At 42.9% G+C, this 14,390-nt stretch overlaps 1 protein-coding gene across 2 annotated transcripts in view; it reads right to left on the reverse strand.

Annotated features, from left to right (window-relative positions):
- NRP2 (neuropilin 2) overlaps positions 1–14,390 on the reverse strand; it is a 229,475-nt gene that overhangs the window by 116,052 nt on the left and 99,033 nt on the right. For both annotated transcript variants that reach the window (XM_089519341.1, XM_089519342.1), the window contains exons 4-6: positions 7,599–7,829; positions 6,336–6,491; positions 1,616–1,785 (exon numbers count right to left, since the gene is read on the reverse strand). In XM_089519341.1, the coding sequence (XP_089375467.1) occupies positions 1,616–1,785; positions 6,336–6,491; positions 7,599–7,829 (557 nt within the window). The remainder of the gene's footprint in view (positions 1–1,615; positions 1,786–6,335; positions 6,492–7,598; positions 7,830–14,390) is intronic.

The raw sequence follows: 14,390 nt of genomic DNA on the forward strand, positions 1-14,390 counted from the left end.
ATGATCTGTAAATATTTCTGGTCAAATCCTCTCTATGTTACAACAACATCCCCAAAACAGTGATATTCCTATCTCAGCTGCATGTCACAATAAAACAAACAAATAAATAAATAAGCATTGGAGGGGAAGTAATCTGAATGGAACCAGGCTGTGTGCCCCTCTACCAATGTGCTATTAATCAAACAATAGAACATTCCACCTCGTCCTTATGTTTTGCTAACTTTGTTGGAAGGAAATGCTGAGAGATCTCAGTGGGGGAAAGGCATTTTACTGATTCAAGCAGGCTTCCCTCTTGAGGAGGGGAAGCCCATAAGAATTTGGGAAAATCAAATCTTCTGCACTTCTGCAAAGAATCCTTCAGTGTAATACTAGCCTGGCAGATTCTGGGGAGTACAAAAAAAGGAACTTTCCTAATCTTTCTGACCCCCAACAAAACAGCTGAGTCGAAGACTTCAAAACTTTGGCCCCTGGCATTACTGACATCAAATAAAACCAAAGCTCAAGCAATAGAACCTCTACCAAAATAATTTCTAGTAGAAGGAGCCTGGAACACACTGGGGGAGGGTCAGAGCTCTTTCACACATAAGATCAAGTGATAATATTCCAGCTCATGCTTAGTGACTTCTTTGCCATGTCGATTACAAAAGGTCACCAGCATGCCGGCCTAGTAACTGTGCTGTGAGGAATTGGACATCTGTTGCAGGCCCTGACCTTCTAGGGCTTCTCATGTTGAACGTCCTTTAGCACTTGCCACTCCAGGACTCTTTGCTGACATGAACTGGTCCTGTGTAGCCCCCACGGAGTCCTTTTCCCTTCATACTTTCCTGCTGGAATTCCCAGCTGCTGACTCGCATCACCAGTTCCCCAGCAGAATAAATATTATTCTAGCTGTACTTGCCCAACACATGCAAAAGAGTCCCACTCACTCACTATTTAGAGCCAAAGGGGCTCGTAAGTGGTCGGCTGCTCCCTCTCTTGGCCTTCTGGAAAGCCCATCAAGGTTGGGGGAAGGCAAGGGCACCAGGTCAAGCCACAACGTCTGCAGGAATGTTAACGGTCCAGCAAGGCTGCCTTCAGTTCATGAAGACCATAGTCACACTGCCTTTGCCAATCGGCAGTTCAAGCGGCTCCTGCTGGGTCCCAGCAGGTAACAAGAGTAACAGAAGATTCTACAAGCTTCATGTTCTGGGGTCAATTGCACAGCATGATAAATCAGTTTGGTTCAAGGGTAAAGTGTTTGTCTGAGTGGCTGGGGGGGGGGGGGGAGAACCTGAAGGCCTGGAGGATAGTGGCATTCCCTTTGCCAAGAGAAGCTATGTGTTTAAGCTAAAAAGATGCTTGTCCCCCAAGCATTACCCTGCCAAGGCTGCTTCCATGGACACACAGCTTGCTTACTCCTGCCAAGCCAAGCCAAGCCTTTCACAGAGGAGGATACTGGGGGGGCAAAAAAAAAAAGTGGATTTGGCAAAAATGACTCAGACATCATAGCACAGCAGTTATCTGGCAACACAACTGTTGCTAAGCCTCATAGGATGGCTTCACTCCCAATCTTTCCAAACTGTGTTGGTCTCTCTTTTTAGCTAATGAGTGGTATTATATTAGCAATTGAAAATACCTGTAGGAATTCTTTGTTGCTATCTACATTAGGCGTCCATCCATTGTCATCGCTGTTGAGTCGACTCTGCTGTGGGGTCCACCTGCCATCAGAGTAAGTGGAGGAAGCAGTAATCTGTTCATTAGAGATTCGGCCAGATTCCATCCCCAGTGGGCTGTTGCACTGGAAGTCTAGAACAAGAAGAGAGCAAAAGATAAGAGGCATCTCTCTCTATAATTCTCTCATATTCCGTTGCTACCTAAATCCTTCATACATTTGTCCTGATTAATACAGGAATGCCTGGGTAATTCAAATGCATTTAAGTCTCCAGGACCAGATGAACTACATCCAAAGGTATTAAAAGAACTGGCAAATGTAATCTCAGAGCCATTGGCAATAATTTTTGATACCTCCTGGAGAACAGGAGTAGTCCCAGCAGACTGTAGGAGGGCAAATGTTGTCCCCATATTCAAAAGGAGGGGGGGGGGAGGAGAGAAGATCCCAACAATCATCGTCCAGTTAATCTGACATCAATACCAGGAAAGATTCTAGAGCAGATCATTAAACAGAGAGTCTGTGAACATTTGGAAAGCAATGCCATTATCACAAAAAGTCATCAGGGGTTTCTGAGAAACAAGTTATGCCAGACTAATCTGATCTCCTTTTTTGATAAAATTACCAACTTGGTAAACAAAGGGAATGCTGTAGATATAGCATATCTCGATTTCAGTAAGGCCTTTGACAAGGTCCCCCATGATGTTCTTGTAGACAAGCTAGTAAAATGTGGGCTAGACAATGTGACTGTTAGGTGGATTTGTAATTGGTTAACTGGCCAGACCCAAAGGATGCTCATCAATAGCTCCTCTTCATCCTGGAGAGAGATGACTAGTGGGGTGCCACAGGGTTCTGTCCTGGGTCCAGTGCTATTCAACATCTTTATCAATTACTTGGATGAAGGAATAGAAGGCATGCTTATCAAATTTGCAGATGACACCAAATTAGGAGGATCAGCTAATACCCTAGAGCACAGGATCAAAATTCAAGAAGACCTTAATAGATTAGAAAGCTGGGCCAAAGCTAACAAAAACAATTTCAACATGGAGAAATGTAAGGCCCTGCACTTATGGCAGAAAAATGAAATGTATAGATATAGGATGGGGGACACCTGGTTGAACGAAATTACATGTGAAAGGGATCTAGGAGACTTAGGAGACCACAAGCTGAACATGAGTCAGCAGTGTGATGCAGCAGCTAAAAAGGCCAATGTGATTTTAGTCTGCATCAATAGTATTGATGCACCACACTATCTAGATCAAGGGGGGTAATAGTGCCACTCTATTCTGCTTTGGTCAGGCCTCACCTGGAATACTGTGTCCAGTTCTGGGCAGCACAATTAAGAAAGGATGTAGAAAAATTGGAGCATGTCCAGAGGAGGGCCACCAAAATGGTGAAGGGTCTGGAAACCATGCCTTATGATAAAAGACTTAGGGAACTGGGTATGTTTAACCTGAAGAAGAGACAGTTAAGAGGTGATATGATAGCCCTATTTAAGTATTTAAAGGGGTGTCACTTTGAGAATGGAGCTAGCTTGTTTTCTGCTGCTCTTGAGACTACAGAACAATGGACGCAAGCTACAGGAAGAGAGATTCCACGTTAACATTAGGAAGAGCATCCTGACAGTGAGAGCTGTTCAACAGTGGAACACAGTCCCACAAAGTGTGGTGGAGTCTCCTTGGGAGGTCTTTTAAACAGAGGCTGGATGGCCGTCTGTCAGGGATGCTTTGATTGTGATTTCCTGCATGGCAGGAGTTTGGACTGGAGGGCCCTTGGGGTCTCTTCCAACTCTATGATACTCCGCACTGGGAACGCAAGGTATTTGGGCACATACCGTATTTTCCGGCGTACAAGACTACTTTTTAGCCCAGGAAATTCTTCCCCAAAGTCGGGGGCCGTCTTGTATGCCGGAAAGCCCCTGGGTCCTAAAGAGAGCCCACAGCAGGGAAGCCTTCTCTCAAAGGCAAAGAAGCATCCTCCTCCGTTCATTCCCTCCTTTGCTTTTTCCCATTCCTTCCTTCCCTTCCCTCCCTTTCTTTCCCCCTCTTCTTTCTCTCCCTCCCTCCCTCCTTCCTTCCTTCCCTTTTCTTCTCTTTCTTCCTTGCTCCCTCTCCTCCCTTCCCTTCCTGTTCTCCTTTTCCTAGCAGCAGACAGCAGAAGGTCTCTTTACCTTCCCTCCAATGTGTGACTTTCACACGAAAATGGGGACCTTTAAGAGCTTTTGGTGTGATTTTGGTGCCTGGCTCTATTTCAAAGCAGATTTGGTGACTTGCCCATTTCGGCTCCAGCCTGATAGCAAGACTGGCTACAGAGCAACCAATCCGGTTTGGATGGAGTCACACTAACAGCCAATCAGAGAGAGGACAGTGGTGCCCCCCCCGCCCTCACAAAACTACAATTCCCAGGGTTCCCTAGCACTGAGCCAGGGCAGCTAAAGCGGTCTCAAACTGGAGTATTTCTGCAGTATGGATTGGACCTTGAGCATTTTTAATAATGAAGGTCCAAAACACACTGCAGAAATAATCCAGTTTCTGACCACTTTAACTCTCCTGGCTCAGTGCTAGGGAATCCTGGGAATTGTAGTTTGTTGTGGCATCAGAGCTCTTTCTGATAGAGAAGGCTCAATGTCTCACAAAACTACCATTCCCAGGGTTCCCTAGCACTGAGCCATGGCAGCTAAAGCAGTGTCAAACTGGATTATTTCTGCAGTGTGTCTTGGATCCAACTCAGGCTGCATCTTCATTCCAGAGACAATCCAGTTTCATACCATTTTAACTGCCATGGCCCAGTGCTATGAAATCCTGGGAATTGTAGTTTGTTGTCACACCAAAGTTTGCTGATAGAGAAGGTTAAATGTCTCAGAAAACTAGAATTCCCAGGATTCCATAGCACTGAGCCATGGCAATTAAAAGGGTGTCAAACTGGATTATTTCTGCAGTGCAGTTGCAGCCTAACATGTTTCGATTTGGCACAAAGCTTCCTGGGCTTTGATTCCAATAGGAGCCACTTGAACTGCCACAGCTCCATCCATACAGAATCCCTGGGGTTTGTAGTTTGGAGCAGCCCCCCCCCCCTACATTCTTTGGGCAGAGAAGGCAAAAGACCTTATAAAACTACAAATCCTAGGATTCCAATAGGATGGAGCAGCAGCTCTTAAAGTGGTGTCAAACTGCATTAATTCTAAAGTGTAGATGCGCCAAGAGGAAGGGCGGGAGGAGTTGTTGAGGCAGGTGAAATAATGTTGTGTATGCTGTTATTTCAAACGTGGAACACACTCCTTCCTCTCCCTGTAGTGGAGTCTCCTTCCTCTTTCCCTCCTTTTCTTCTTTCTCCTTCTCTTTTTTTCTCCTCCCCCCTCTTTCTCCTCTGTCGCTGCTGCTGCTGCTGCTGTTGTTGTGTGCCTTCAGCTCCTTTCTGACTTATCGTGGAAGAGAGGGGTGGTCTTATACGGTGAGTATATCCCAAACACTCTATTTTAAATTGTAAAGTTGGGGGGTCGTCTTATATGCTGGAATATACGGTACATCAGTGTATTGTCTCAAAATGGTGACGCCAGAAAACAGAGGGATTACAATCTAACTCACTCATCCTCTCCATGAGGAAGCCATGTAAGGTCAAAGGCATTCAGTGGCACTTTGTCAAGCTGGATTGCAAGTGAAAAAAAGGTCTTTTGTAAGGCTGTTCGAGAGAGCTTTGGTGTTGCTTACCTTTCCACAAGTGTGGAAAAAGAGCAAGCCAGGTGCTTTCACTGGGTGTTGCTAACATTCTAGATGAGTCCCTGTTAGGACTCAGCAACAGAATTCCATACCACATTGAGAGGATTTTGTTCTACTGACCTTTTCCTGAGCAAGGAAGAGCAAACTCAGTGGTCTCAAAGTGTATGGCTATGTGTCTGGTCTCAGAGGTGTGCCACACACCCTTGATATCATCCAGCCAACAGAAGTCTGTGGATGAGAAACCAACTATAATTTCCCACCCCTGGCTTGAGAGTTGCTGGATAGGCCACATATGCACAATGCTCTGCCCTACAACTCCAACACCAGTCCACTATCTGATGCATAAAGCAGCTATCTCACTTTGAATGGATGGGATAAAGACTTTAGCCACTGACCTTCTCATATTTTGGCATTGGTGAATATGGAAGTTCCACTTTTGGGCTACTGGAAATTCCATTTCAATATTTGCTGTCTAAGCATGATTCAGAAGCTGTCAAATAGCAGTAAAGAAAGATACAGACAATATTCCTCACAAGCAGAAGAGACTTTACATATTCATGGATTCTTGACATGACTCTCAAGTCTTTTATCAAATCTTCTATACAACTTTTAATGTGGAAGTTGAAAAAAAGATCTGAAGATAACAATTTTCAAGAATTGTGAATTATAAGTCTGGCTTTAGATTTTCCACAGCAGTGTTGAGATCTAGCACAGAATCTTGAAACTTAGTGATGGCAAAACCTCAAATCTGAGATGTAACATATCATATTGGGGAGGGAAAGTACAAGCTATGCCTTGAAATTCAAATGCTGGAACTCAAACTGTCAAAACTCAAAATCACTTGAATATTGATTTCCATGTCATCACCACTTCAGGGTTGCAATTGTGCTCAGCAATGAAGAATTAAGAAATGTCACACAACGATGGCTGTATTTTGGATACAGGCAAACACTTAGAACTTCTTTACTTACTCTCTGGCACTTCCTGCTGGACCAAGTAATAGCGAGCAGAGAAGCCATCTTTAGCCACTGCCAAATCTGTGTGGAAAGTGAGCGACAAGATGCCAGTTGTTGAGCGTATCTCTGAAGGGGTTTTGGTGCCACAGTACCTGCCAATCAAGGGACTCACTACAACAGAAACAGAAAGAAAGCAGTTTAGCTCTTAGTTAGACCACTGCCACCTTGCCTTCTTTCCTTCAAAAGCTGTAGTCCTGTATACTTTACCTGGAAATAAGTTCTCTTGAACTCAGTGAGGTTTACCGTATACAGTATATGCAAGTCAATCTCATGTATAAACCAAGGACAGATTTTGGGGCCAAAATTATGGCTTTTGATATGACTCGTGGATAAGTTGAGGGTAAAACTTCGGGGCATATAAAAAAGGATGTAGAGAATGAAGCAATGCCAAACAACTTACAAAATTCAAGCAGACATCACTGTTTGTGCTTACACTAAAGTCTAGATGAATGAGATAATAGAGGGGAATCAGTGCTTCCAAGACAGATTAAGTTCTTGCCTTTCATCAGAGGCTGGCTCCTTTTTTTTGCTAAGAGTTAAGAGTATGATACTTACATTGACCCATGGATAAGTCGACTCAGGTTTTTTGGGGGTCAATTTTTTGACTAAAATTTATAGACTTATACATGATTATATACAGTACTTCAGGGTACCAAGGTATACAACTATTGTGTGAAGCCTAGAATACATTTATCTATACTTCTAATGCAGCCATTGTTTCACTGACATGCATATTTATGAGTGACAGATTACAAAAATATTTTTCATTCACTTTCTACCAGAAATTGTGTTTAAAGTGACATACAAAGCCTTCTTGAATGCAACCAATCTTACATATTTTTTATTTTATACTTTAAAAGGCTTGCTGAGATCAGAATACTTCTGTACTTCTGAGTACTTCAGATTCTACTTTCTGATCTCCATGACGTGATTACATAAATCAGATTATTCAAAGGCCTCAGTGTGCTGCAACATCACCTGCACAGTTATACTGAACTAGAAAGGGTGATGCTGGCACAAGAAATAGAAAAAGGAACTCCATCACTGTTCAACTTAACTTCTGCCCTCTACTAAAACCAAGGCAACAACATATGAGATTGGATAGAGCTTTGAGTGTTAGCAATTTATGACCTTTATGGAATTCTTCAGTCTCAAAATTGATGCTGTTAGCTTGACAAGAGCCAGATACGGAAGACAATACATCACTTTAATCCTTACCTTGAGGAATACCATCCCAGATGTCCAGCCAATCATATTTGCAATCGCCCTCCCCAACTTGCAAGGGGTCATGCTCGAGGTCAAAGGTTAAAAATTGAAGGATGATCTCCATCTTTGGCTTGGCCATGATGGTGAAGGCACAGTCCAAATTGTGAGGATATTTATCAGGAAATCCAGGGGATTCAATAGTACCGTTTGAACTGGTGAAGTTTCTAGAGCAGTCTTCAGAGCCTACAACAAGAGATAAGACAACTAAGACAGGAGGACATTAATATACTACAATGTCAGCCACCTCATTCACAGTAGCCAGCCCTGTAAGGTGTAATTTATAATTGTTTTCTTAAAGCACTTAAATCCCTCATGTGGAAAATTGCTACAGCCTTGCAAAAGTATTAATTATTAATGTTACTGTCCCTGTTTTATTTTCCATCAGAGCAGCAATTAGCAAAGCAGTTTCACTGAAGTGACACTTGGAAGTTTTGCATCTTAAGCACTGAAAGAACAGCACATGAACAGGAGCAGCTTTCAGAATGGTAAAATAATAAAAAAAATCCTGTGGGGAGGAAGGATTGGGGGCATGCACGAGGGATTCTGTCAAAGGGAGAAACAGAGCTGCCATTCTCATGTGTCCATATTAACCATCACACCAGAAATGTAAGCAATTCCATTCTGCAAGGAACGCCTTCCTGACTGCCGACAGCGCAGACAATATTACCACTTATTTAGGGATGACCCAACACTGGCTTCTATTGTGCCCCAGCCTGCTAAGTGCCTTTCTATTTCTTGACGACCTAAGGTGCCTTGGGGGGGAAAGGAGGTTGCATTCTGTTCAGGCTATGACTTGCATTAAAACTATTGCTCTGTGGGGACCAGACAATTGACAATTGAATTCTCTAGGCTACAGGTCATTAGGAGAGAGGAGGGAGAGAGTGAGGGAGAATGTTACAAGACCCCGTGGCTCCCAGCTGTAACAGAGGATCTCTGGTGTTTCATTATGAATAAGTTTCTTCAAGGGGACACAGTTGTAGTCCTGAGCAATGGCTAACAGACAGCCTGCAACTGCCAGCACAAAAGTGGGTGTGCGCTTGTGCTTATAGCAAACCAAATCAAAACAAAAAATCTGGCTCCTTCAACGGGGGTGGCGGGGGGGGGGGGGGAGAACGAACAAAGAAGTTACACTAATGGATATGGAAATCTATTTAATCCGATGACTTCCAAAATGAGAGGGACTTAATTAGATCACCTGGCAATGTAGATTTTGATTGACCAGCTCAGATGAAGGCAGTTGAAAACAAATCACTGAATTTGCTAACACAACAGACAATATGTAATTGGCTCTTTCTCATCCTCATTCCATTTAAAAAACAGTTAACTGAGGATGCTGAACAAAAGACCCTGAGAATAACAACAGACAACTAATTTATTTAGTTTTTGAAAACCTGACAGGTTTTTTTTTTAAAAAAAGTATTTGCCTGCCAATAGAAGGACAGTAAGTATGGGGTCATTCTATCCTTCCATGGAAGATACTTCCAGAGTCCAGGAGCAGCTTCCAGGGAGGCCTTGTCTTCTGTCCCCACCAGACAAAACCATGAGGGTGGTATGACTGAGAGCAGTGGTTTTCCTGCAGCTTTCAAGGTCCAATCAGGTTCATAGGGGAAGACAGAGACTGTCCAAACTGCTTGGGCCTAAGCTATATAGGGCTTTATAAGTCATAACCAGTATTTTGAATCATGCTCAAAAAGATGGGCATTGTCACTGAAACATACCTTAGGTGCTTAATGGCAAGAGTTTTAATCAGATTTCAATTAAGCTGACTTACATTTTCATGTAAATAAACCAACAGTTCTGAAATAAATCAAACTTGCTTTATATTTAGAGACTAAATACATACATCAAAGCAGTCACTGTCTTTGAAGAGGCATTACCTTACATATGAGACAGAAAGCAGAACACCTCTTACAAGATGCATTTTTATAAACCTGATGTTTTGAAAAATCATGGGCACCTATCAACAGGTTTTTACACAATTCGTCTACCCAGTTAAACACTGCAGTCCCAATCAGCGTAAAGTGAGGCTGAATAGAGCCGTCAGTAGTTCCAAAATCATGATAGCATTTGTAATTCCACAATCATAGTGGAAACAGCCCCTGTTTACTCCATGATAACATTCTCTATGCCACAAAGGTGAGCTCCCAGCATGCCCATTGGTAAGGGATTGTGGCATGTACAATCCCAAGCATCTGGTAAACTCAGCCCTGACATACTAGCTACATTCAAGGAACTGGAAGTAGCTGCTTATATGCAATGAGGAAAACTAAGTATTAATTAGCTCCATAGAGAAGAAGGGGAGTCAAACTCTGGCATTATAAGCTTCTACAGTTAAAAAAAAAAAGTCAATGTTTCTGTTCCTAAGTGTAATTGTAAGTCAGGCTGCTGGTTGCTGCTATTAAAATCATTCATTAGCTGCCTCTTAATGTGGTGCACAGTGACAAATAAAACAAAACAAAGGAAGCAGTAGCCAGGGAAATAGGAAAAATACACAGCAACAGCAAAAACAAACAAAACTAGTCAAAGAGATGTTGTGATGGCTTTTGCACCCCACTCCAGAAGGCTGCAGAAGATGGGATCTCTGATGGGAAGACTGTGCCTTGAAGCAACTGGTGTGAAGGCTCATTGCTATGATGGCCCTTCCTCAGTGCTTACTTCAGGAGTTAAGAGTGGTGCTGAGAGTAGAGGGTGGATGTAGAGAAGCATTCTTTGTACATGAGACCCAGACTATGAAAGGCTTCTCATATAGGTGAGCACTGACACCTTGAATCGGACCCAGAAGCATACACTACAGCTGTAGAGACACTGGCTGGATATGATTCTGACTTCTTATGTCCATAAGGAAACACATGTCAATATGTGGGACAAGCTGAAGCCTCCAGGTTGCTTTTCAGGCTAGGTCCACTAGACCTGATTATATTAGAGAAGCCTGAAGTTTAGTGATGCACAAGGTCCACTCTAACTATGCAGAGAAAGAGAGGCCTCCACATGAAACAAAACTGATGAACAAGGGCTTTGGATACTACAGCTACCACCTTCTCAAAAAGCAAGGCTCAATCAAACAGATTCAAAAACTTTCAAAATTTTGCAGTTTTAATCTCAGAATCATGTCTGTGATTGTCTCTATACTTAGATACCACAGGAAACATGGGACATGTTAATAAGGGATCCTCTTCTCCCTCAGCGCTTCAACAGGATTCCAGAGGTTATTTGCATACAAATCCAGGCCTGCAGCCAAATGCTTTGAGTTGGGATGAGGGTGAATATAAGGAGGCTGGCATGGGTAAATGAAAAGTAGGTGGGATGTGACAGCTTGTAGTTACATTACTAAATAGGATTTGTAGACTTCATCGAGAAATGAATATGTGTACAGGTAAGTCTCAGAAAATCCTGAAGATATAAACTCCACACAAGCCAGATTACTCTGGGAGCATCCCAAAATATTCTAGCCCTGAAGCTGACCCAACATCTACCCCTGTTATCTTGGACACTCTGTTGCAGCTGTTCACATGCGCATCCCACTCTTCCACCCAATGCCACTGCCTCTGGTGGGAGTTGCTTACTCTGGGGTGAGAATGAGGAACCCAGCATCAATCACAAGGCTGAGCGCCTCATTCTGACCTCAGAGCAAGCGACCTGCATCAGTGGCACAGTGGGACACATCATAAATTTGCATTGCAAGGGAAAGCTCTGGAAGAACCAGAGCAAAGAGTAATTTTAAATAAAAACAGTTTAAGAAGACGGTTGGGGGGGGGGGAGTATACAGACAGTTTGGTGCTGAACTGGTTGGATGATGTCCAGACAGTTCACACCAGAAGTGGGGATTGGGCCCTGCAAAATCGGGATGCCTTGCTAAGAGGAGAGGGGAAGGACATTTATTTGGCCCATGTGGACAACTGCCAAATCTCTGCTCATATGTGAAGCTGACTGACTAAACTATTTATTTGATGATATAACCGTGTCAGTCTGTAGAATCAGTATGCGGACAGATCTTGTAGCACTTTTGAGACTAACTGAAAGAAATTGGTAGCATGAGCTTTTGTAGATTTCAGTCTACTTCCTCTACTTCATGCAAATGCATCTGAGGAAGTAGAGTGAAGTCTAAAAAAGCCCATGCTACCAATTTCTTTCTTTCAGTTAGTCTCAAAGGTGCTACAGGATCTCTCCACATGCTATCTATCTATCTATCTATCTATCTATCTATCTATCTATCTATCTATCTATCATCTATTACCTCTCAACCTACCAAGGCCCCTGCGGCAATGCAAAATGAGTAAATGCATTTGAAACATTCGATACATAAATGAAAACATTTTAAAACAAACAAAAAAGCCTGTCTTTAAAATAGCAATTCACTCAGAGACAATTAAAAACCACCTCTCATTATAAGAGCCAAAGGCCAAGTGAAATGGCACAACCTTTGTTGCCCTCTGGAAGAGAGGTTCCAGTCTGACCTCTCTTGGGAGAGAACTCCACACTTGAGATGCTGCTACAGAGGAATCCTTGCCATGTGTGTCCTGAGCCTGAGTGGTGGGTACATAACAGGGCCTCTGCTGAGGAACTTAAATATCATGCAGGCTCATGTGGGAGGAGGCAGTTTTTCAGATATACTGGCCGAAAGCAATTTAAGTTTTTATAGGTCATGACCGTCATCCTCAACTGACCTAGAAACTAGAAATCAGTACAGTTCTTGTAAGACCGGGATTATGAGGTCTCTAAAATGCACACCTGACAAGAGTTTGGCTGCAGCATTTTGTACTACCTAAACATTTTTCAAGGGCAGTCCCACACATTACAGTAGTCTAAACAGGAGGTAATTAAGGCATGAACTACTGTGGCCAGGCCTGCTCTCCCCAAGAAGAGGTGCAGCTGTAGTTCCCTACTGCTGTTGTGTGCCTCTAAGCTGACATATGATGACCTTAAGGCAAACCTATCCTAAGATTTTCTTGGCAAGTTTCTTCAGGGGGCATTTGCCATTGCCATCCTCACCCTAAAGGTAAAAAAAAAGAAGGTGGACACATTTGTGTAAAATCTGCTGCTCCTGTGCATTTTTGAACATCTAGCTACAAACAGATTGTGCAGATATGACTCTGTGTATGTGTGTGTGCTTGAATAATCAATGTGCTCTTTTGCATTTATGCTTCCATACCTCATTAAGCCGTTTGGGTAAAGTAAAAGAAACTGTTTCTGCCCCTCCTTGCTACTTCCCCCTCCCCTTTTCTGGTCAGTTCCTTCATGGTATTTATTTTCTGTTCCAGAGGTGATGTAAATCTTCTATGTGTTTCCATCTGAGATGTTAACAGTGGAATTTGGGCTGGCAGCTAGTTCATGTGACCAAGAGCTTGGCCCCACTCTCCTCATGCAAGACGCAGCCAGGGCTCTCCAGGAGCACACAAAAACATTGTCTCGCCTACGCCTTGCCAGTGCTAAACAAGACCTATTTTTATTTCTCAAAAATTCTCATCCCCACACTCACCAATCTGACAAATATTTAGACAGGGCAATTTTTTAAAAGGCTTCTAAATTATCTCCCACCCCCAACCCGTACTTTCCCCCAAGAATAGTTCTGTATTTTAAAAGGCATTATGAATAGTTCCTCTTGTGTGGCGCTCAAGAGGCGCCCGTCTTGTTCCCTTGATGGCACTGCCAACAGCAGCCCGTTTAAGCCAGCATTACACCAGTTACAAAACCCTTGGCTTCTTGAAAAGAGGAAACACAAGGCTATTGATCAGTGCTTGAATCACATATTCACAGGAGGGGAGAGGGGGCAAGCTCTGTGCAGATCCAAGAGAGAACAATTTTCACTTAGCCTTGGCTTTAACAAGCTTTTCATATATGCAACAGAGAAAAAGATATACTGTTTGTAGTTGCGGAATATATGAGATCATTTAATGAAGAAGCTTGCTTCTCATGCCAAGGCAGAAATCAAAATATAGTGTCAGTATGGCACTGAAATGTTTTACCTTCTCGGAAGTGTTGATGAAACAGTTTTGGAAATGGGGCAAGCACGGGGGCGGAGGATTTGTACAAGGAATGTTAGACTTAATAGCATAAGGAGATTCTTTTGTACAGCGAGGAGGAAAAAATCTCAACTTTGTTCAGCCTGAGCTCTTGTTGTTGTTGTTTTTGTTGTTGCTGTGCATCTTCATGACTAAGGCAAGCCTATCATGGGGCTTTGTTGCAAGATTTGTTGCAGGGAAGTTGCCTTTACCTCCTCTGAAGCTGAGAAAGAATGATTTGCTTACAGGCACCCAATGGATTTCTATGGCTGAGTGGGGAGTTAAACCCCTGGCCTCCTCTGGAATAGTATTGCCTCAGCCTACCAATGGCCAACCAAAACCTTCCTTAGTCATCAGATACTGCAGAGCCATCACTGATACACAACATTTGCTTCAACACTCCACAGGGCTTCTAAACAGCTAGGCAGTGTTGAGACCCAGGCTACTGCCATACTGCAGAACAAATGCAGTTTGACATCGCTTTAAATGGCATGGCTCCATCCTATCAAATCCTGGGATCTGGCATAAAAAAATCAAATATTTAGGAATTTGGATCACAAATAAAAATTCAGAATTATTCGCTAATAACTATGGGAATTTGTGGGATTGTGTTAAAAAAGATTTAAAAAGATGGAAAGATCTGAGCTTATCATTATTGGGAAGGATATCAGTTATAAAGATGAATATTCTCCCTAAGTTCCTATTTTTGTTTCAAACAATACCAGTAATCACAAACGAGAAACCA

The sequence above is a fragment of the Sceloporus occidentalis genome, unplaced genomic scaffold, assembly GCF_023333645.1.
Source record: "Sceloporus occidentalis isolate IW3139 unplaced genomic scaffold, rSceOcc1.0.p SCAF_4, whole genome shotgun sequence".
NCBI lineage: Eukaryota > Metazoa > Chordata > Lepidosauria > Squamata > Phrynosomatidae > Sceloporus > Sceloporus occidentalis.